This window comes from Nymphaea colorata, chromosome 11 (assembly GCF_008831285.2).
Source record: "Nymphaea colorata isolate Beijing-Zhang1983 chromosome 11, ASM883128v2, whole genome shotgun sequence".
Lineage (NCBI taxonomy): Eukaryota > Viridiplantae > Streptophyta > Magnoliopsida > Nymphaeales > Nymphaeaceae > Nymphaea > Nymphaea colorata.
In genome coordinates, this window is record NC_045148.1 from 21,322,764 (window position 1) to 21,343,707 (window position 20,944).

General features: G+C 39.3%; 1 protein-coding gene across 1 annotated transcript; it reads left to right on the forward strand.

Moving 5' to 3' along the window:
• The first annotated feature begins 17,245 nt into the window (after positions 1 to 17,245).
• LOC116263681 (disease resistance protein RUN1-like) lies at positions 17,246 to 18,811 on the forward strand. Its single transcript, XM_031643414.1, has 2 exons — positions 17,246 to 17,375; positions 17,910 to 18,811. Exons 1-2 carry the CDS (start codon positions 17,246 to 17,248, stop codon positions 18,809 to 18,811), a joined length of 1,032 nt encoding a protein of 343 aa, XP_031499274.1.
• The last annotated feature ends 2,133 nt before the right edge of the window (positions 18,812 to 20,944 follow it).

A 20,944-nucleotide genomic window follows, 5' to 3' on the forward strand; every position in this document is an offset into this window, starting at 1 on the left:
TTGGGAGTAGCCGTCCTTCTTGCCATTCTGGTAGTTTTTTCAGGTTTGAATGTTATTAAATTTGCATTTCTCTTTGAGAAGAATTTACTAAGAAAGCGTATGATGGATATTTCTTTCTCTGTATTACATTCAGTTGGAGTGAGCTCGCGGCCATGTCCTGGCCTCCCATATCCTCCGGCTTTCAATTGTGGCGCCCTGGTACCACGACCCAATCAAAGCAGACCCACAGTCTGCCCCCCTCCTTGTGGGGGTGGAGGTCAAGTGCCACGAGTCTGAAAAAAGCCATTGGATGGCATATATACACACAAACACACACACACACTGATTCACAGGGATTTTAATAAAATGATGCTTGACTACCCGGGGCAGTGTTTAGAATTGAATGTTGTCTCTCTGTCCGAGCTTTCCTACGTTATGTTTATCTTTGTAATACTTGGTGATCTGTGCTTGATCCCCACCTTATTAGAAAAAAAATGAGTAACTTGAATTTAGTTATTCCATGCGAGCTAACAGTAATAACGTGGGCTCCTTGTCTCTTCTTGGGGCTCATAAGTGTGTTTAATTAAGTGGTAACAGACACACGAGAGAGAGAGAGAAAGACAGAGCAGGGAAGGAAATAGCAAAGTTGTCAATGTTATGCTTCCTTTCATGGTATGTTCCCTTTTTGCAAACTTGCTGTGCAAACAAGAACCCTTCTCAATATCGCAAAAACCGGCTTGGTAAAAGCAGCATTCGTTTTGTTATACATTCGGTAACCAAGTTAATAAATTTGTATGCTCATTGTTAATACGATAGGCCACTGCCACAAAATATCCATGTCTACTGAATGGTCCTGAAACCTCCGCACTATAATTGTAGACTTGTAAACTTTCACTTGGTACCATCATACTTTTGTGGCAGAAGAATTGCTGGACACCAATAAGTCCGTATAAATGGTGGCAGACATTGATCCGTGCCATTCCGAAGCAAGATCACAGGGTATCTACACAAATCATGCTGAGACAATCACAAGTTCATTAGTACCCACATTTCACCTTCCTAATTCCTCATGGAATCGCTATCAAATGAAAGAGATGGCGAAGTTTTAAAGCACTTCATCAAGGAGCATATGAAATTAAGAAAACTACATTTCCTTCTATCCTACAAAACAAGTGGTTTCAGTTGAAACCATAGATGTCCTTTGTATGCATCAGGCATGCCTCATATACACATGGAGCATGAAAACCTTTATGGCTCAGTGGTAGCATATCTTTGGAGCTTTAACAATAGTGTAACTCAAAAACCATCCAAGTAACCTTAATATCAGATAAAATGACTTAAAAAAATTAATTTTTGAATTTCAAGAGTACCACATCTTCACATATTTAGTAGAGAGTGTCAGCAAACTCCTTCCGAAAGCAATTTTACTGTTCTTATCCACAATTGAGGGTAAAGAATCCTCCAGAACACTCCCTTTATCAGTGCTCATTGTCTTTTGTTAAATTTGAACAAAAACAAAAGTTCAACAACTGAAATTCCTATCGTTCTGTTCAGAATTAATGATTGCCTGCGTAACCTTCTTGGATCTTCCAACAGATCAAGGTTAAAATGTTGACTCATGTTATATAACACCTTGGTAGAACAGTGCCTTAATAATATCAACACTTTTTTGATAAACAGCGTCCATAAAACATTAGCACTGTTGATTAGCAATGGATGCGAATTCAAGTAATTAATGCACGAGATAAATTCATGTTGAAACGAACAGACACTCCAGCCATCAAAAGTAGGAAATCAGGACCCCTGCTTCCACTTTCCAAGTACATATCGGATTGTTAGGTAGCAAACTGGGATCCATTAAAGTTCTGTCACTCAATTGAAGCAAATATATGCCTCTTTTTTCCCACAAAAAGTTGATGAGAAGTCGACCTTTGAACATCACGCCAATGAAATTGGCAATATTTTCTTACCTTGTTAATGTTTGCTCTTATTGCCATATATTCCTCTTGTAGCCGTTTGAGTGCGATTAAGGAAACATTGAGGAAATGCTTTCCTTGTTGGTCTTCCTTCAACGCTACATATTTTCATTCTAATCTGTAAAGAAGACAAGAGAGAAAATAGAGCAAGGAAGTGTGATGTTCTTATCGTGGATGTAGGATCGACAGATCCGAACCACGTAAATCTGTGTGCATTGTCTTCCTTTTACTTTTTCAAAAATTATCATGGTATCAGAGCTGTTTTGAATCCGTCGTGAAACAGAGGAAGTTCTCCATCCATTCACGAGAACAACTTATGCTAGCGTTGTCAAAATTTATTCTTAAAGATGTTGAGCAGATGTTGGAACGACTCTTGAGTATCTGAAGATCTCTCCAAAGTATTTACACAATTTCTGGAGCATCAAGGAGAACGCTCGTTTTTTTTTTGGGCATCATCGTAAAAGGAAAACAGGGCAGCAACGTGCTTGTCACCCTTTCATTCCATCGACGGGCGTTATCTCCACAATCAATATTCTAGCCTGAAATTTTTCAGGAAGGACCGCCTATCTGTTGCGGATCCAACGCCTCTGACATCGACCAATTTGGTGACCGGAGTCGGCTGGAATCATCAAATTTCCGACCGCCGCTTTTACTGCAAAATAGGGCATAACGTGCTTGTCGCCCTTTCATTCAATCGACCAGCGTTTTCTCCACAATCAATCTCTCAGCCTGAGATTTTACAAGAAGGACCGCCTATCTGTTGCGGATCCAACGCCTCTGAGATCAACCAATTTGGTGGTCGGAGTTGGCCGGACTCATCAAATTTCCAGCCGCCTCTTTTGCTGCAAAACATGACATCACTGGACTTTGTCTCTGTTCTATCAACCGGCATTATCTCTTCGAGCCATCTTTCTTGTTGATATTTAGCAGGGAGAATTGCCTCTCTGTTGCGCATCTAATGCCTTCAAAATTGACCACATTGATGACCGGAGCAGGCCGAAATCACCTGAGTTCAGACCGCCTCTCCTACTACACTAAACAAGTTGCAGAAAACAAGTTCAGACTGTCTCTGCATGCAGTCTCCTGAGCGGTCCCTTTATCGACAGAAAACAAGTGCGTTCGTGTTTCTCTTTTATCAATGGACACTAACGGAGGAACTAGTGATTCTCGGAGACTGAAGTCGACTAGTGGATCTTCTACACAACAACAAATTATCGTGGAGACAGGTACCACCATTCTCAAAATTACAAATGTTCCATTGAATGGCTTAAATTATATGTCTTGGTCCAAAGCTGCTACTCTGTTCTTAAGTGGGAAATGTAAACTTGGGTTTGTTAATGGAAAAAAATCTAAACCAGCCATTGACGACCCTAACTATGATGAGTAGAGTTCGGTAATCATATGGTCATGTCTTGGTTGCTGAATTCAATGGATGCTAAAATTGCTGTGAGTTTTTATTACTTCGAAACTGCCGAGGAAATATAGAATGCTGCCAAAGAATTATATAGTGAAAAGTATAGTACTGCGCGCATGTATCAACTCTCCCATGAAATTTATGAGTTGAAGAAAGGTCATATGACCTTCAGCGACTATATTGCTATGCTCAAAGGGAAGTGGAATGAAATGGACTCTCATTGTCGACTCTCAACCGACCTTGCTCGCATTAAGAGGCAGCGAGATCAAGAAAGAACCTTCAAACTATTGGCTGGTTTAGGTGAAGATTACGAACAAGCAAGAAGCCAAATATTAATGACTTCTCATCTGCCGTCTTTTGATATGGTGTGTAACACCCTCTTACGAGAAGAAAAAAGGAGGAAGATTATGAAGACCAGTGACATTATTGATACTAAAACTAGTGGTCAAAACATTGAAAAAGTAGCTTTTAATGCCTCAGTCAGCAAGAAACATGAAGAAAAAATGGAGGTTCATCCGTCATTCAGAAATAGAGGCAAACGACCAGTGTGCACATACTGCAAAAAAGAAGGGCATATTCAAGAAAAATGCTGGAATTTACATGACAGACCTACCAACAAGGGAGATCAACTAAAACAGCAGCATAAACCGCAGACACAGTTGGTCCAATCCGACGAAGGTGAGATTACTCTTGCTACTATCGCAAAGATGATTAAAAGTCTAAATGGCCAGAAACACTCCAAGACGGTAACTGCTGCATCAACGTTCACTTCACCTAGAAATCAGCCAGGTACGAATTCATACCCTTCTCTTACTAGAAATTACTCTTGGATCATGGATTCAGGTGCATCTGAACATATCTCTTTTTTTCATAATAACTTGAAAGATATAGAAAATAGAAGTGAAAAAAGGACTGTGACTATAGCTGATGGCACTTCCATTAAAGTTGTTGGAGTAGGGACAGCAAGTTTTTTTGAAAAGGAATTGAAAACTCTTTATATGCCTGATCTTGCATCCAATCTTCTCTTTGTTTCTAAGATTACGCATGATCTAAATTGCAATGTTATTTTTTCTCCTACCAATGTAATCTTTCAGGACAAGGTGATGAAGATGACGATTGGTGAAGGAAAAGAAGAAAATGGAGTTTATGTGATCAATCAAAATAATAATGTTGCTATGACTGCTAGCTCCGGATTTGATTCTCATTTATGGCATTGCAGACTTGGCCACCCGTCAAGTAGAATTTTGTCGTTATTTTTTCCTCATGAAACTTTTGATTTACATGTGTGTGAAATTTGTCAATATGCTAAAATGAGTCGTCCTTCTTTTGGTTTGTTTGAAACTGTTGCTAATGAACCGTTTGAATTGGTGCATGCTGATGTTTAGAGTCCTACCCAGTAACATCTTATAATGGTTTTAAATATTATTTATCATTTATTGATGATTTCTCTAAGGTAACTTGGTTATATCTTATTCAAAAGATCAAGTTTTTGAAAAATTTGTGATTTACTATAACATGGTGCGAACTCAATACAATGTTGGTATTAAGACCCTAAGAACCGACAATGGGACTGAGTTTAAAAACAGTTCTTTTGAAAATTTTGAAAATATGAGTGGCATGATACATCAATATTCATGTGTAAAAACTCCGCAACAAAACAGAGTGGTCGAAAGGAAAAACCGTCATATTCTTGAAATTATACGTTCCTTACTTTTTCAGTCTTGTATGCCTAACCAGTTTTGGAGCGAGGCGATTATGACTGCTTGCTACCTAATTAACCGAACTCCTAGCTGCAGACTATGAGGAAAATCACTTCTTCACATCCTTACAGGACGCAAGATCAGTATCAATCACTTAAAATTGTTCGGGAGCATTGTGTATGTTATGATCGACAAAACTGAACGAGACAAACTTAGTCCCAAAGCTCGCAAGTGTGTGTTTATGGGATATTCAGTCAACAAAAAAGGATATATATGCTACAACCCTTATGACCAGTAGATGTATATCTCTAGAGACATCAAATTTGATGAGTCAGTGCCATATTTCAAAAATCACCGTCATCAAGAAATACGGTAGGGGGAGACTACTTTGCCCAACATTAGCATATATGATGATTTAGTTGCCATTTCCACCAACCAAGGTAATCACAATGCATCAAAAGAAGCTCAAGTTTAGACCTTGATCGAAAACATGAGAACTCATGAAGTTGAAAGGGGCACAACTGAAGTCACCGAGCCTAGAAGATCACAAAGAACCATTCAACCTCCTAGACACTTGAAAGATTATGTGACATATAAGGCAGTTATGCATCCTATCGAAAATCGTGTGACGTTCAAAAATTTCTCTGAAAAACACTGCCTTTTTGGATACCATAGAAAGAGAAATAGAACCAAGATCTTATGAGGAGGCCAAAGAGAATCAGGTTTGGATCAAAGCTATGCGGGAAGAGCTTGATGCTTTAAACAAAAAATCAAACATGGGAGATTACTCAATTGCCTGAAAGAAAACGTGCGGTTGGTTGCAGATGGGTTTTTAAAATCAAATACAACAGTGATGAAACAGTGGAAAGATACAAGGCCAGGCTGGTCGCAAAAGGATATACTCAAACACAAGGATTGGATCATGAGGAGACATTTGCCCCGGTAGCAAAAATGAATACTGTTTGAATATTGCTCTCGATCGCTTGCAACAATGATTGGCTACTATTTCAGTTAGATGTAAAAAATGCTTTCTTGCAGGGAGACTTACAAGAAGAAGTATATATGAAGCTACCTCCTGGATGGACTCAAGAAAAGTCTACATCAGTATGTATGCTGCGAAAATCGATATATGGACTTAAACAATCTCCTCGAGCGTGGCACTTCAAATTGAGCAAAGCTCTTGAACAATATGGATTCTACAGGAGTAAAGCTGACAGTTCGTTGTTTATCAGTAAGAAAGACAGTGATATTACGTTGGTTCTTATCTATGTGGATGACATAATCATCACAGGAAGCAACGCTCTCAAGATCAATGATGCAAAAGCACTACTTCAAAAGGCCTTCGACATAAAGGATTTGGGAAAGTTAAAATACTTTTTGGGAATAGAAATTGCTCAGTCAAGGAAGGGACTATTTATGTCACAAAGGAAATATGTCACTGATCTACTCAAAGAAACTGGAAAACTTGGATGTCGTCCTGTAGATACACAGATGGTCATCAACAACAAAGAAGCCATTACTGAGAAACAGGAAACTCTAGAAATTTCAAGATATCAACAACTGGTAGGAAGACTTATATATCTCACAGTTACAAGACCCGACATCACCTATGCAGTAAATCTTGTTAGTCAACATATGCATGATCCGACTCAGGAACATTGGGACATGGTTGAATGAATTCTCAAATATTTGAAGAAATCTCCCGGCCAAGGATTTATTATATAAACGAAATGGCCATGTCAACATTAGAGCATATTCTGATGCAGATTGGGGAGGAAGCATGGATTGTAAATCCACTACTAGATATTGTATTTATGTAGGTGATAACCTAGTATCTTGGCGAAGTAAGAAACAACGAGTCACTTCTAGGTCCAGTGCAGAAGCAGAATACAGGGCAATGGCCACCGCAGCCAGTGAAATTACTTGAATTCGTACTCTTTTATCTGAAATGGACTTAGAATTCGGTTCTCCCACACCAATGCATTGTGATAATCAAGCTGCCATACATATCACAACAAATGCAATGTCCCATGAAATGAAAAAACATATAGAAATTGACTGTCACTTCATACGAGAAAAGGTCCAGAATGGTGAAATCACTACTCCCTTCACACCAAGTTCACAACAACTTGCAGATGGATTCACCAAAAGCAATATTGAGAAAAGAGTTAAATGAAGCCATTAACAAGTGCGGCTGCCATGACTTGTACGCCCCACTTGAGGGGGAGTGATGAGAAGTCGACGTTTGAATATCACGCCAATGAAATTGGCAATATTTTCTTACCTTGTTAATGTTTGCTCTTATTGCCATATATTCCTCTTGTAGCCGTTTGAGTGCCATTAAGGAAACGTTGAGGAAATGCTTTCCTTGTTGGTCTTCCTTCAACGCTACATATTTTCATTGTAATCTGTAAAGAAGACAAGAGAGAAGATAGAGCAAGGCAGTGTGATGTTCTTATCGTGGATGTATGATCGACATATCCGAACCACGTAAATCTGTGTGCATTGTCTTCCTTTTACTTTCTTAAAAGTTAACAAAAGTCCTTGGTGAAACAAATGAGAATCAGATTTGCAACACAAGTATAGTGTCCATACAACATATACACAAGAGGACAGGAAGACTTACGATTTCTTGCAATCAGTGCATAGTGCTACTACTGACTTCGAATGCGGACAATTTTTTTATTATCGACTGCCACTGGCACTGGCGACGACAACTAGTGACTATTATTTGACGATCGCCGGACATTATCTTCGACGACGACAAATGCAAGCTACGAATATGAAAAGGCAACAACAAAAAGAAGAAGAAGAAGCAGAGTACCTATCCACAGATGCTTATCAGCCAAACTATATTTTTAAAATTTTAATAAGAACCGAAATATAATCTTTATTTTTTTTTAAAATATAAGTTAAATTAAAAATTTTAAATTTTACATATAAAAATTTGAATTTTTAAAAGTCTTTAAGGGGGCATGGCCGCATGGCCCCTTGCCTCCGCCCCAGCGATGATGAGTAGGCAATGTTCGTTCCCTCATTTTTGTAATGCAGACCCACATTGCGTCGTAGAAATGTGACTTCATCTCCTTTAGTCATGACATTCTACAGCGCATTTTTTTGGTGCGTTGCAGCCGACTATAGTCCTCATACACAGGCTGCAGTTGTGGAATAGAAATAATTACACGAAGCGAAGGCGTAATCATCTATTTGTGTTAGTGAACATGGAATGATTTGGCATCGAGCATGACCTCCTCACGATGTCGAAAACCAAGATGCCGTTGTCGTTCTTGAATGTAACATAAATTCCCTGTGCTAGCTCTTAATTTGTAATTTTTATGGAAGATGAGATGTTAGATGAGGCCATTTCCATGAGATTATCTTTCCTTTCATAACTAATGTAATTCCAATTGTAATAAGTAGGAAGCCCGCTCATGCGCATGATTGATTTACAGAATCTGGCTCCAATGAATCTGACAGAGTCCAGAGACGAATGCTTTCCTAGTGGGCCACTTAGGAAGTTTGCCAATGTGAACCATTGACAAAAGAATATGGGAATTAATCAAGAATAATTGATAAGAGTCAATAATGACTGCATAGGTCATTTTGGTTTGTTGCTTATTTGCTTTTGGACACCAAGTGGCCGAGCTGGTCGACATCAATGATGTAAACGTGGTTATTATATGAGAGGCCATACGTTTTGTTAAAATAAGCTTTCTTGGTGATTCATGGTCATGATATAATCTTAATTTCGACTTCAACACTAGGCATCATGAACTACTAATATTTAAAAAGTGTGGAGACCAAGAAAAAACAAAAATAGTGTGCTTCATTTAGCCATCAGTAAAAAACCATCAGACGCATGGAATTTTCAATTTTGGAATGAGGCCGAAGAAGTGATCAGGACAAATTTGAAAATGTCAAACGACAGGAATGATTGCTAAAAGGAACAATGATGAAAAATGCCTCCAAATTAATGAAATACGAACTCTTATAATATGGACTAACTCAGATTCACATCCGATGCTACAACATGTTTGCTGTGGTCAAAGTTCAAATCCTTCCCCACCATACGTGGTTGGTCAAGGAACATGAATTTGAAGTCAGCCTCGGATCTCCAAGGGAATCAATCATAGCCTATATAATATCTACATAATATAAGTGTGGAGGAACCTATGTTGATCACTATAAATGTTATTGGACTCTCTCACGCTTCGTTCCACGCATATGCATAAGCTCTTGAGTTTGATCTTTCTGTCCACTAGAACCAGCTAAACCTCTGTCTCTCTCTCTCTCTCCCTCCCTCCCTCCCTCCCTCTCTTATCCGTCTTCCACACACAGACACACAATGGGTTATACACTCAAGGTAGCCCTACTGACAGCCATGGCCATACTTGTAATGAACTGTTCTGCAGCAACAACCGGAATGGAGGAACCTGCCAACTGCCCCATCCACGATGACAGAAACAGAAACACAGACCTTCAGTGCTCATGGGGAGATTTGGCGACCGTGGCGGCGAGAGATTCACTGTTTTCTAGCAAGCGGGCTTGTCCTTCTCCTCCAACGCCTTTTTCCAATCCGCACCACAATTTTATTGTGCGGCCTCCACCACCGCCGGCCAGGGACGTTTCCTTATGATTTAATTTATCTGGTTTCTAACAACTGGAAATGCACTTTTTTTTGACAGCAATTGTGTTTAGATGACAGTATTGATGATCAAATTAAACATGCTTTATCGTAGTTAAAGTAAGAAACTACGTGTATGCGGTTCTTAAATCATGTTTGGCTTCACCAATGATTCCACGTCAAGCTTTAGTTAGAGGTGCATGGCTATAGGAATCATGATTTAGAATAACCCATTCATGGTGATTCTTCACCCTGTGGGTCTCCTTCTCGGATCAAGATTTTGGGCCTATCACCATTCTTACAATGTCACATGCTGTGAAAATATTGGTGTTGTGATGTATCATCACAAGGTGACGCGTTGCTCGTCGATTACCTAGAAAGCAAATTAATGTTTCTAAAAAGGTTTCAAATATCGAAAAACAATCAGGTATTGTCAATATTGGTGAAAAGTTTTCCGAAACTAAAGTTACTCAGACGTAGAGAAAAAAAAAAAACAAAAACAAAGAGAGAAAAAGAGATCTGGCAAAATAAAAATTCATTATCGAAAGGCGTGACGTGTCGTCATACACCAAGTATGAAAAACGGCAAAGGAAAATAAATATACGCACAAGAGTAGAAGACATAGTGCTAACTAGCTATCAGCTGTAGGCATATAAGCAGATCCCATTCGCATCTGATGTACCATTTGCCATATCCAGTTTATCAAGTCTTCGCATAGTCACGTTCCAATTGAATTTGAATGAATATATATATGGATCCAGTTTCTAAATTCACAACTGAACCCGATCCAAACCCTATTTCTGAATCTATAATCCAAATTTCAATTGGATGCTAAATCTTATTCAAAATTTGATTGGGTGATGATTGTTAAATAGCTGAATCTTATCCAAAAATCAATTTGGATGCTAACTTTTTAAACTGTAGTCCACATTCCAAATCCAAATCCTAGTCAAATTTAACAATGAAAACCAAAAATTTAATTCTGTCAAAAACAACATTCGAGTATATGAGGAATGGGTATTACTAAAGTTTTATTTATTTTGATGTACCGTATAGCATGAGAAAGGACATCGTAACTAGATTCAGATATATAGGATATCGTATGAGACATTTTAATCCAGTTCAAGAAGTACTGCACCGACATCGAGTTTCATATTTGACTGTATCATAATAAAAATCCAACCCAATCACATATGGGTTGGAAGTCTTAGACTAGTCCAACGAAAAGTCGACTTGATTCCCCCTCGTCTATTTGATGCTTGTTGTTGTAGTCCATATTCATACGGTACAATCTTTTCATACCCGTGTTTGTATAGGTAAATCGTTCTCTGATGGGTGTCATTAATTTATATATAAAAGGTGTTACCAATGAATGTGAGTCAGAAACGAGTTTCCTCGGCAGCCATTCAGGAAGTTCACGGATGTGAACTAGACTAGGGCATCGGGCAGGCCCAGCCCGATAAAAATCAGGCCTGGCTCGACCTGATGTTCAAATCCGAGCTCGGGCCCAGGCCCGATACCTAACGACACCAGAGCTCGGGCCCTGTCCAGCCTGATCTGATTAAAATAAAAAAAATGTTTTTAAAATATAAAATAAAGATTTTTGAATATAAAATACAGTTTTAATAATAAAATATGTATTATTATTAAATAGTAATAATAAAAAATAAAGATAAAAACTAATCAGACCAAATCAGATGGACCCAGCCAAGCCCGTTGCCCAAGCTTAATGTGAACCATTTGGGAGAAAGGAGATAGAAATGAAGAATAATCCATAAAGTCAAGGGCGATGTTCAGGTGGCGACTAGATGGCTAGTCCATATGTTATAAAACAATATTAATGTGTGTCAATATAATTAATGAGGAAAATACTCATATTTAACAGTAAGAAGGAAATTTTTGTAAAGGCAAAAAAAGAAATAAGAAAATGAAAAGACATTTTTTCAATAATTCAAAAAATGTTCTTTCTTTGTTTTTAAATGCAAATACTTTTTTCCTGGAAGCAGCACTGGCGGTGGTGGAAGCAATAATTGCCGTCTACCTACAAGAATGTAGGTGAGCCACATTTTCATACAAGCAATCACTGCTCGCTCTTGAAGTCTATGTCTTCTAGTTTAGGGCAGGCTGCTTGAATGGAAGCATTGTCTAATTATGTCCTCTGTCTCGAAATAATTCAAAAGCTAACACCATTTATAAAGCACGATGCATGAAGGTTTAGGATGCAACATCGTATCCAAGGAAGAAATTTCTTTCAAACTTGCAGCCTGCTTCTACTTCTTTTGTCATAACAAAAGTTTCGTGATCACACACAGATGTGCTCACATCCCCAATAGAAAATAAGAGCGAGCCATCTCTTGCTTTGAATGCAAGTAGCTATACTTAGGTGAACAGTGACTCATGAACTCGAGCTTGACAAGTTGTTTATCCGTTAGTTATGGAGACATCTGGTTGTTGACGCTATTACTGCTCTTCTTGCTTTTCTTGTCCAAGTGGGATCTCGCTTCTGGCAATCATTTACAATGGTGAAGTTCCTAAATGATCCTTTAGAGCAGTCGTGTTGGCTCTTCTCAAATAATAGTCATTAGATGATTTCAGATTTGGAAAATCATATGCAACATTTATGAACTAATTCCTGTTCACTGCAACTAATCCAATAGAAATGGCCTCATCCACCATATCCTCCATTAAAAACAATCAAAAGCACAAGCCCTGGCAAGACTTTTCAGTTGGCCCCATGCCATTCCGTCCTCCTTATAGGTACTCCACCCCGCAACAGCTTCAACCCTAAAAGGAATTATTCTATTGCAATCGTATCCAAAGAAATGAGGAGTTCTAGATACCTTCCCATCGCTGGCTGCGTCGCCGCCATCCTTGAGTCGATAAAAAATGCATAGAGGAGGCCCTTCAATCGCCATGGCTCTTTGATCCAGCCATTATTCTTCTGATTACAGATCCTGTAGAGGTTGTAGAGGGGCCATCCTCGCCAACACTAGCATTGTCTCCATCTCCCAATGAGCAGCATGATTTTGATATTTTTCTGAGCTTCAGAGGAGTTGACACCCATTGCGGACGGGGCTTGAAAACCTTCATAGACAATGAAGACTTGCACGGAGGTGAAACGATCGAGGAGCTGTTTCCTTACATCGAGAGGTCGAAGGTGTTTGTGTCTGTGAGACCGTGGACGTAGGAGATTATTGCTCCGAACCACGTAAATCTTTGTCTTCTTCCTTGTTACTTCTAACCCCCTCTTGAGAGTTACTGAGAAACATTGTGTTGTTCCTAACAACTGGTATCAGAGCCATCATTCGTTCGTGATAGGAACAATGACACTGGAAGAAGGAAAAGTCAGAATCGAGAAGTTCGACGGTAAAGACTTTGGATTCTGGAAGATGCAGATCAAGGACTACTTGTATCATAAGAAACTATATGAACCACTCATGGGAGCGAAGCCCGCAACAATGGCTGATGAAGATTGGCAGTTGTTGGATAGACAAGCCCTTAGAGTCATCCGGTTGATGCTAGCCAGAAACGTCGCCTTCAATGTTGTTAACGAGAAGACGACAACAAGTTTGATGAAGACACTAACAGATATATACGAAAAACTCTTTGCTTCAAATAAGGTATATCTGATGCGTCGATTGTTTAATTTGAAAATGGCTGAAGGTGGCTCCGTTACAGATCACATAAATGAGTTCAATGTTATTACTTCTCAATTATGTTCTGTGGATATTAAATTTGATGACGAGGTCAAGCCCTAATATTACTGTCATCTCTACTGGAGAGTTGGAGTGCCACTGTGACCGCTGTGAGTAGTTGGTCGGTGTCAAGTAAATAGAAGTTTAGTGGCGTTCGAGATTTAATACTTAGTGAGGACATTCGCAGAAGGGAGGCAGGAGAACCTCTCAGTTCTGCCCTAAATGTTCAAAACAGGGGTAAAACTAATCAATGCTACCAAGAGCGTGGAAGGTCCAAATCTAAGGAAATGAGTCAATCCAAACCTCGAAGTGATGGCTGTTGAAACTATGGTAAGCCAGGACACCAGAAAAGAGATTGCAGGTTGTTGAAGAAGAAGAACCCAAATCGTGAGGATGATTCAGCAAATGAAGCAACACAAGATATAGCTGATGCACCTGCGTTGAGTGTACACAACTCCATAGAGTGTTGGATTTTAGACTCTGGTACTTCATTTCATTCAACGTATTCTAATGAAAGTATGCACAATTATGTTGCAGAAAAATTTGGCAAAGTATACCTTGCGGATGTTGAACCCCTGGATATTGTAGGGAAAGGTGAGGTTCAGTTTAAAATGAAGAATAGACATGTATGAAAGTTAAAAGATGTCAGACATGTCCCAGGGTTGAAGAGGAATCTCATTTCGGTCAGGTAGTTAGATGACGAAGGCTATGTTACTACCTTTGTTGGTAGATCTTGGAAGATAACGAAAGGTGTTATGGTTATAGCACGAGGTCACAAACTTGGCACATTGTACATGACCGCAGATGTGAAGACACAGTGGCTGTGGCGAAATGTGAAAATAAATCTTTGTTGTGGCATCACAGGCTTGGGCATATGAGTGAGAAGGGAATGAATATCATGGCAACAAATAACAAGTTGCATGACTTGAAATCTGTAGAGATTGGGGTATGTGTAGACTGTGTCTTTGGGAAACAGAAAATGGTTACCCTCTCTAAAGTTAGACGGCCTCCAAAGAAGGAAAAGTTAGAGTCGGTGCATATTGATGTTTGGGGACCAACTCCAGTTCGTTCTCTTGGAGGATCCCTATACTATGTCCAATTTATAGACGATTGTACCAGAAAGGTATGAGTCTATTTTCTCAAGCATAAATCTGACGTGTTTAATGTTTTTAAAAGGTAGAAAGCAGAAGTTGAAAATCAGACCGAAAAGAAGATTAAATGTCTGCGGTCAGACAATGGAGGTGAGTATGATAGCAAAGAGTTTAAAAACTTTTGTGCAGATCATGAGATTCGAACACAAAGGACAATCCCTAAAAAGCCACGAGAAAATGAGGTTGCTAAAGAATGAACAGAACCTTTTGTGAAAGAGCAAGGAGCATGAGACTACATTCAGGCTTGCCAAAGATGTTTTGGGCTGATGTAATTAGTACTGCTGCATACTTTATAAATCGTGAGACTTTTGTTCCTTTGGACTATGGGATACCTGAGGAAGCTTGGATCGGCAAGGAGGTAAATCTTACACACTTAAGAGTCTTTAGTTGTGTTTCTTATATACATATAGACTCGGATAAAGGGGATAAATTAGATCCTAAATCTAGGAAATGTTATTTCATTGGTTATGAAATTGATGAGTTTGGGTATCGTTTTTGGGTTGATAAAGCGAAGAAAATTATTAGACATAATGACGTAGTGTTCAATGAGATGGCTCTGTATAAAGACAGAGATAGTCTTATGCCTGAGAAGAATGAACTTTATGACACAAGTGAAGACATTGTAGAACTTGAAGATGTCTCTGAATATGATGTTGCAATTAAAACTCAAGTTGAAAACAGTCAGATGGAACAAGAGCCAAGCACATCCCAACCTCCATTGTGGAGATCAAGTAGAAGGCCAAGGCCAAATCGAAGGTATTCTCCCTACTTACATTATTTGTTGTTAACTTATGCTGGAGAACCCGAGTGTTTTGATGCAGTAATGCAGGTTACAAATTCAGTCAAGTGGAGTTAGCTATGAAAGAAGAGATAGACTCTCTACATGCTAACATAACATGAAAATTAACTGAGCTTCCTTATGTGAAAGAGGCATTGCAAAACAAATGTGTATACATAATTAAAGAAAAAGCAGATGTAAGGAAAAGGTATAAAGCAAGGTTAGTAGTGAAAGGCTTTCAACAGAAAGAAGGTACAGATTATACAGAAATTTTCTCTCCTGTTGTAAAACTAACTACTATAAGATTGATATTAAGTTTAGTTGCAGTTAAAAATCTATATTTGGAGCAACTAGATGTAAAAACTGCATTCCTTCATGGGGATTTGAAGGAAGATATTTATATGGTGCAACCTGAAGGTTTCCAAGTACTAGAAAAAGAAAATCTTGTACGCATGTTAGAGAAGATTCTCTATGGTTTGAAGCAGGCACTGAGACAGTGGTGCAAAAAGTCTGATAACTTCATGGGAAGAAATGCTTTTAAGAAATGTGATATGGATCATCATTTTCATTTTAAGAACTTTGATAGTTGTTATATCATTTTACTATTATATGTGGATGATATGCTTGTTACATGCTCAAATTTGCAAGAGATCAATTCTTTGATAGAACAACTATCAAAAGAGTTTGAGATGGAAGATCTAGGCGCTACGAAACAAGTCCTCAGGATGAGAATTAGTAGGGAGAGTAAGACATGTACCTTAAATTTGTCTCAACAAAATTATATTAAGAAGATCTTGTACAGGTTTAAGATGCAATATGCTAAACCTATTAGTACACCTCTTGCTAGTCATTTCAAATTTTCCAAGGATTTATCACCTAAGATAGATGAAGAACATGAAAAAATGTCAAGGATTCTATATACTTCAGTAGTGGGTAGCTTGATGTATGCTATGGTATGCACCAGACCAGACGTAGCACAAGCAGTGAAAACAGTGATCCGATACATGGCTGAGCTTGGAAAGAAACATTGGGAGGCTGTGAAGTGGATATTATGATACTTGAAAGGAACTTCAGGTATGAGCCTTTGTTTTAAGAAAAATGAATTACTTTTGCATGACTTTGTGGATGCAGATTTGGGTGGTGATCTTGATAGTAGGAGAAGTACCACTGGGTACATTTACACCCTAGGAGGAACCTGTGTGAGTTGGGTTTCACAGCTTCAAAAGGTTGTTGCGTTGTTTACTACTGAAGCTAAATATGTTGCAATTACAAAAACCAGTAAAGAGATGATTTGGTTAAAGACTATTCTAAAAGAATTGCATGTAAAGGAAGAAAAGAGTGTTCTCTCTTGTAACAGTTAAATTGTAATTCATTTATCCAAGAATCCAGTGTTCCAAGTTAGAACAAAACATATTGAATTGAAGTATCATTTCATTAGAGATTTTTTGGAAGAGAAGATACTATCTCTTATAAAGGTTCGTGGAACAGAGAATCCAGCAAACATATTGACAAAACTAGTGTCTGCTGAGAAGCTGAGGTTATGTGTAACCTCAGTTGGTCTCCAAGGTTGATTGATGAGGAGACATCGCATAGGTTGAGTATGTAATATACAAGCACTTGGATGGATCAAATTCCAAGTGGGAGATTGTTGGTGTATAGAACTTGATCCATACTGGACACTCATTTATGTCATTGTGTACAAATGCAGGTTTTGCCCTAATCTTTATGTTGAGAGGAGGGCCGCAGTTTTCTATGCTTCTTCTCTGAGAGTGTTTGTGTTCATCTGAGAGTGAATAGTAAAGATCTGTGTGATCGTGGACATAGGAGATTATTGCACCGAACCACGTAAATCTTTGTCTTCTTCCTTGTTGCTTCTAACCCCCTCTTGAGAGTTAGTGAGAAACATTGTGTTGTTCCTAACAGAGTGCATGGGCGAGAGGCTGATCATTCCCATCTTCTTCGACGTCGAGGCTTCTCATGTTCACCACCAGGCTGGGCCTTTCCAATCTGCCTTTAAATCATACGACAATGACAAGAAAGTGGACAAAGTAGAAGTGGGCAAGTGGAGAGATGCCTTCAAGACAGTACCCAATATTTCCGGCTTCATTCTCAACGACGACGCCAATGGGCATGCACTCATCTCTCTCTTTCCGAAACTTGAATCTGAAAATTAGAATCAGTGAATCTAGCATAATTTACCGAGTTAGACCTACCGAGTTAAGAGTCGAAAACAGCCAAATCGAGCCTAGGTCACTGAGTTTTGTACCTTGGAATTAAGTAGTAGAATTATTCTGCATAATTTGTATTAAGACATCTAGGAGGCATATGCAAGGTTCATGATGGTATGCCACAACAGGGCGTAATAAATAACCTCCTCTCTTAATATGAATTGAAATCAAGTTGCCAACTGTCATTATAGTGATGATATTATGGAAATAGTGTACATAGGCGATATTTATAGCTCATTTTCAAATTAAGGTTATCGCACATTTGATTTGATTATTTTTCCACTCCTGTGACAACCGACAACCCACATGGACAGGCGCAAAAATTGATGGTATATTTTAATTTGGATCGATTGCGGGCATGAAGCAACACTGGTCGAGAAAGTTGTCCGCTGCTTGCTGCGGCATCTAGACAGTGGCCTTCTGATTGTGGCGGACCATCCGATTGGAATGGAATCTCACATTGAGGACGTGATGAAGCTGCTGCAAATTGAAAGAGATGGTGTTAAGATGGTGGGACTTGTGGGTACAGGCGGCATTTGGAAGACCACCATTGCCAAGGCTGTTTTCAACAAATTGCGTTCAGAATTTGGGGCAGCCACCTTTCTTACGAATATTAGGGAGCGTTGGAAAGATGCCTTGGAACGGACACAAGTGATGAGGCAACTCGTGGAAGAGCTCCTGGACGACAGATTTACAGCAATACACGACATTGAAAGTGGGCAGCACCTGCTCTTAGAAATACTTCCTCCCAAGAAAATTCTAATAGTATTGGACGACGTTGATCATCAACAACAATTCAAGGAACTAATTGGTGAAAAACTACTGTACTGTTTCGCATCGGGCAGTCGGATAATTATGACAACCAGAGATGAAACTGTGCTATCACTATGTAGGGTCGATGGCATATACAAGCCAAAGCTCATGGATGCTGACCAATCACTCGATCTCTTCAAGAGATATGCCTTTCAGAGCAGTCACCAACCACAGGACTTGTTCGTCGACATGTCAATGAAGGTTGTCGCAGTTGCGGGTGGGCTGCCATTGGCCCTTAGAGTTTTTGGGTCCTACCTCTCTGACAAGAGCGACCTGGCTGAGTGGCAAGATTATTTGGATAAGCTGCAGGAGACCCCAGAACAAGACATCCAAAAATGTTTGCAAATAAGTTATGATGCACTGCCGAATGTTGAGAAACAGATATTTTTGGACATTGCATGCTTCTTCGTTGGCCATTCTGAAGTAGAAGCAACTCTTATGTGGAAAGTTTAAATTGGCAACCAAGATCTGCAATTAAGGTCCTTCAAAAGAAGAGTCTCATTACGCGTGTTCGTGATGATGGACCGTTCGACATGCACGACCTTATACGGGACATGGGAAGAGACATAGTTCGGCAAGGTCAACCAAACAAACCTTGGAGCAGGCTATGGACCGCTGACGACACATTGAATATGTTAGAGGAAAATGTAAGTGCTGTCTCTCTCTCACTCTCTCAATCTTGTATAAAGCATTCCTGCATTATGGTCTTTGCTTCTCAACAATTTTGCCTACTCCATGTCCCTACCTGCCGATCAGTTCTCTTTTTCTAGAGTTATACATTGACACTAACCACTTTCCTCCCAGACTGTTGCTAATATTTTAACATGCATATGAAGTATCGAGTCTGGTGGTGTATAACAATAATTACAAGTTGTTCATCCATGCAGCGAAGCAACAATGTCACAGAAGGCATCAATCTGAGCGAGGCTAAAGAAGAATTAAGTTTTGGAGCATTTGGAGAGATGAAAAGGCTAAGAGTTCTTTGGGTCGATAATCTCAGGCTCAAAGGCCAAAACTTCATGCTCCCCAAGGGTCTCAAAGTTTTATTCTTGAGAGTGACGAAAATTGAATCGCTTTCAAGCTGCAACTTTGAGAATCTAGTCACCCTTGAATTACATGTAGCAGACGATATGAGTGAACTTCTTGTTAGGGAAAGCCCATCAAAGGTTATTTCTCCTCTTTTTTTTGTATCATTTTAAATAATTAGGTTTGTCCTCCAAAGTTTCAACTGAGAAATATGCTCTCTTGCAGGTGTTCAACGCATTGAAATTTCTCAAGATTTATTGTCATTCAATAAGAGTGACGCCGGATTTCTCCAATATGCCGCACCTGGAAATGTAGGAATTCTCCTACTGTGCATCGTTAGTTGAAGTTCATGAATCCATTGGAAATTTGACAAAATTAAAGTACCTGATGTTTATTCAATTTCTGAATGTTGAGAAGTTGCCCGATGCCATTTGTCAATTAACTTCACTTCAAACTCTTCGCATAAAACAATTCCCAAGACTTGAATCTCTACCAGAGTGGTTGGGGGACTTGACATCGTTGAATACGCTTGAGCTTGATGACTTGGCAATCACAAGTATACCTTCTTCAATAGGACAGCTAACCAAGCTCAGTGAGATGTACCTAAGGAAGTTGGATAGGCTGCACAGTCTGCCTGATTCAATTAGTAGTCTGAATTCCTTGCAAGTGTTCAGTGTTGAAGGCACTGACTTAAAAGGAATGAAGATAAACGGTGGGCATCTCATGGACATTGATCGATTGGAGATCTCATCATGCAACTGGCTTAGTGTTTTACCGTCTTCTTCGTTGAAGAAAGCAAGAGTTCTCTGTATCACTGAGAGCAGAATTAAAGAGTTGCCCGAATCCATTGAGGCAATGGAAAAGATTGAGGAGTTGTCATTGAGATTCGAGAATCTTATTACTACCAGATTGGCTTTCATATCGAGAGAACCTCAAGACCTTTGAAGCAGATTGTGAATCTATCACACCAATCATCAATACGATCTTGTCATTGAGGAGCATTGAGTCACTGTCACTATGCTGTGCCGACGAAGAGTTACCAGCGGCCACGGCTGAAAACTCTGTTGAAAACCTTAAGTCCTTTACTTTGAGATGCAAGAACCTCAAAGATTTGCCTGAGTGGATCGGATCACTTAAGAACCTCGAAGTTTTAAAGCTTGAGGCTTGTGAGAGTATCACAGAGCTGCCATTGTGCATATGCAACCTTTCTCAACTTGAAGAGCTTTCATTAAATGGTTGCAAGAGGATCCGATTGGTTCCTTTGCTCCCTTCTTCCTTGCTAATACTTGATGCATCTAACTGCAGTGACTTTGAGAAGACACTCGATATTTCAAACTTAAAATCTTTGAAGAAGTTACGCATTGGTGGTTGTCGGCTGCTTGAAGATGTACAAGGCATTGAGAAATGCTGCTCAAAACATAGAAGAGTTAGTCTTGCCAGGGCCCTACAGTTCCATCGGTTGCAGCTCCCTAAGTGATGATTTGAAAGAGCAAGTCTTCAAGGTATGTATGGTCTAACAAATTAACCGCTAGTCCTCGATTGGTCTATTTACTAGTAGTA

Bases quoted from the DNA above. Each gene is read 5' to 3' on its own strand.
- LOC116263681 (XM_031643414.1), top strand. From the start codon at position 17,246: ATGGGCGAGAGGCTGATCATTCCCATCTTCTTCGACGTCGAGGCTTCT. The intron at 17,376-17,909 runs GCAAGTGGAGAG...GCGGGCATGAAG, and splicing joins AGTGGACAAAGTAGAAGTGG to CAACACTGGTCGAGAAAGTT.